Here is a 2,500-nt window from a genome sequence, read left to right as displayed (position 1 = left end):
TGTGGAGTGAATGGCAAAAGTAAGGTGAGGGGTGTGGAGTGAATGACAAAAGTAAGGTGAGGGGTGTGGAGTGAATGGCAAAAGTAAGGGGTGTGGAGTAAATGGCAAAAGTAAGGGGTGTGGAGTAAATGGCAAAAGTAAGGGGTGTGGAGTAAATGACAAAAGTAAGGGGTGTGGAGTGAATGACAAAAGTAAGGGGTGTGGAGTGAATGGCAAAAGTAAGGGGTGTGGAGTGAATGGCAGAAGTAAACTGAGGGGTGTGGAGTGAACAACAAAAGTAAGGTGAGGGGTGTGGAGTGAATGACAAAAGTAAGGGGTGTGGAGTGAATGACAAAAGTAAGGTGAGGGGTGTGGAGTGAATGACAAAAGTAAGGGGTGTGGAGTGAATGACAAAAGTAAGGGGTGTGGAGTGAATGACAAAAGTAAGGTGAGGGGTGTGGAGTGAATGACAAAAGTAAGGTGAGGGGTGTGGAGTGAATGACAAAAGTAAGGTGAGGGGTGTGGAGTGAATGACAAAAGTAAGGTGAGGGGTGTGGAGTGAATGGCAAAAGTAAGGGGTGTGGAGTGAATGGCAAAAGTAAGGGGTGTGGAGTGAACGACAAAAGTAAGGTGAGGGGTGTGGAGTGAATGGCAAAAGTAAGGGGTGTGGAGTGAACGACAAAAGTAAGGTGAGGGGTGTGGAGTGAATGGCAAAAGTAAGGGGTGTGGAGTGAATGACAAAAGTAAGGGGTGTGGAGTAAATGGCAAAAGTAAGGTGAGGGGTGTGGAGTGAATGGCAAAAGTAAACTGAGGGGTGTGAAGTGAATGACAAAAGTAAAAGTAAGGTGAGGCGTGTGGAGTGAACACTCACCTGGAACAGTGGGCCAGTCTACGCACTCCTCCACATCATAGGCCTCTGCACATATGCGCCACAAGCCCGCACGACTGGAAACTCCTTGCCGAATTTCGCCGCTCATCCAGGAAGGAGTGGCCACCCCCACGATCTGAAGAATCATGGCAATGAGCACAAACGAAGTGCACATTTCCATCATCTTGCGAGTCTCCATGTTTGGTTAAGGTAGGCGGACACCCCTTTGTCTCTGTGCAAACAAAAAACACACAAGGAGGAATATATGACAGATTAAACTTGGCTTCCTTATTAGCCAAAGCAGGAACAAACTACGCTGAAATGTCTGCAAAAGAGACTTGAAGATCCTAAACACCCTGCAAGCAGGAACAAACTACGCTAAAATGTCGGCAAAAGAGACTTGAAGACCCTAAACACCCTGCAAGCAGGAACAAACTACGCTAAAATGTCGGCAAAAGAGACTTGAAGATCCTAAACACCCTGCAAGCAGGAACAAACTACGCTAAAATGTCGGCAAAAGAGACTTGAAGACCCTAAACACCCTGCAAGCAGGAACAAACTACGCTAAAATGTCGGCAAAAGAGACTTGAAGACCCTAAACACCCTGCAAGCAGGAACAAACTACGCTAAAATGTCAGCAAAAGAGACTTGAAGACCCTAAACACCCTACAAGCATGACATAACTACGTTAAAATGTCTGCAAAAGAGACTTGAAGATCCTAAACACCCTGCAAGCAGAACCTAACTACGCTGAAATGTCTGCAAAAGAGACTTGAAGATCCTAAATACCCTGCAATCAGGAACAAACTACGCTAAAATGTCGGCAAAAGAGACTTGAAGACCCTAAACACCCAGCAAGCAGGAACAAACTACGCTAAAATGTCGGCAAAAGAGACTTGAAGACCCTAAACACCCTGCAAGCAGGAACAAACTACGCTAAAATGTCGACAAAAGAGACTTGAAGATCCTAAACACCCTGCAAGCAGGAACAAACTACGCTAAAATGTCGGCAAAAGAGACTTGAAGTCTTAATACCCTACAAGCAGGACATAACTACGTTAAAATGTCTGCAAAAGAGACTTGAAGATCCTAAACACCCTGCAAGCAGGACCTAACTACGCTGAAATGTCTGCAAAAGAGACTTGAAGACCCTAACACGTGGGAAACTGTTGCTTCTGAACGATCAGGCGAGAGACAGACAATGCAGAAAGACCTCTCCATGTTCGAAAAGACACCTGCACATTTATTTTCAATCTAATGTCATCATCTTAGATGAGTTTCAGTTTCACTTTCTCAAGGAGGCGTCACTGCGTTCGGACAAATCCATACACGCTACACCACATCTGTTGAGCAGATGCCTGACCAGCAGCATAACCCAACGCGCTTAGTCAGGCCTTGAGTGCATGCTTACATATTTGTGTACCTATGAAAGTGGATTTCATTTTTTTTACGTAATTTCGCCAGAGGACAACACTCTCGTTGCCATGGGTTCTTTTTCAGTGCGCCAAGTGCGTGCTGCACACGGGACCTCGGTTTATCGTCTCATCCGAAAGACTAGACGCTCAGTTTGATTTTCCAGTCAAACTTAGGAGAAAGGGCGAGAGCGGGATTCGAACCCACACCCTCACGGACTCTCTGTATTGGCAGCTGAGC

At 45.9% G+C, this 2,500-nt stretch overlaps 1 protein-coding gene across 1 annotated transcript in view; it reads right to left on the bottom strand.

Moving 5' to 3' along the window:
• The window catches only part of LOC143291042 (uncharacterized), a 5,175-nt gene extending 4,104 nt beyond the window's left edge, over positions 1 to 1,071 (bottom strand). The window contains exon 1 of the mRNA XM_076600627.1: positions 851 to 1,071. Within this exon, the coding sequence (XP_076456742.1) occupies positions 851 to 1,046 (196 nt within the window). The 5' untranslated portion in view covers positions 1,047 to 1,071. The remainder of the gene's footprint in view (positions 1 to 850) is intronic.
• Between the last annotated feature and the right edge of the window lie 1,429 nt (positions 1,072 to 2,500).

The sequence above is a fragment of the Babylonia areolata genome, chromosome 16 (assembly GCF_041734735.1).
Source record: "Babylonia areolata isolate BAREFJ2019XMU chromosome 16, ASM4173473v1, whole genome shotgun sequence".
NCBI lineage: Eukaryota > Metazoa > Mollusca > Gastropoda > Neogastropoda > Buccinidae > Babylonia > Babylonia areolata.
The sequence above is the reverse complement of the archived record's forward strand: the minus strand, read 5'-3'. Positions and strand labels throughout refer to the sequence as shown.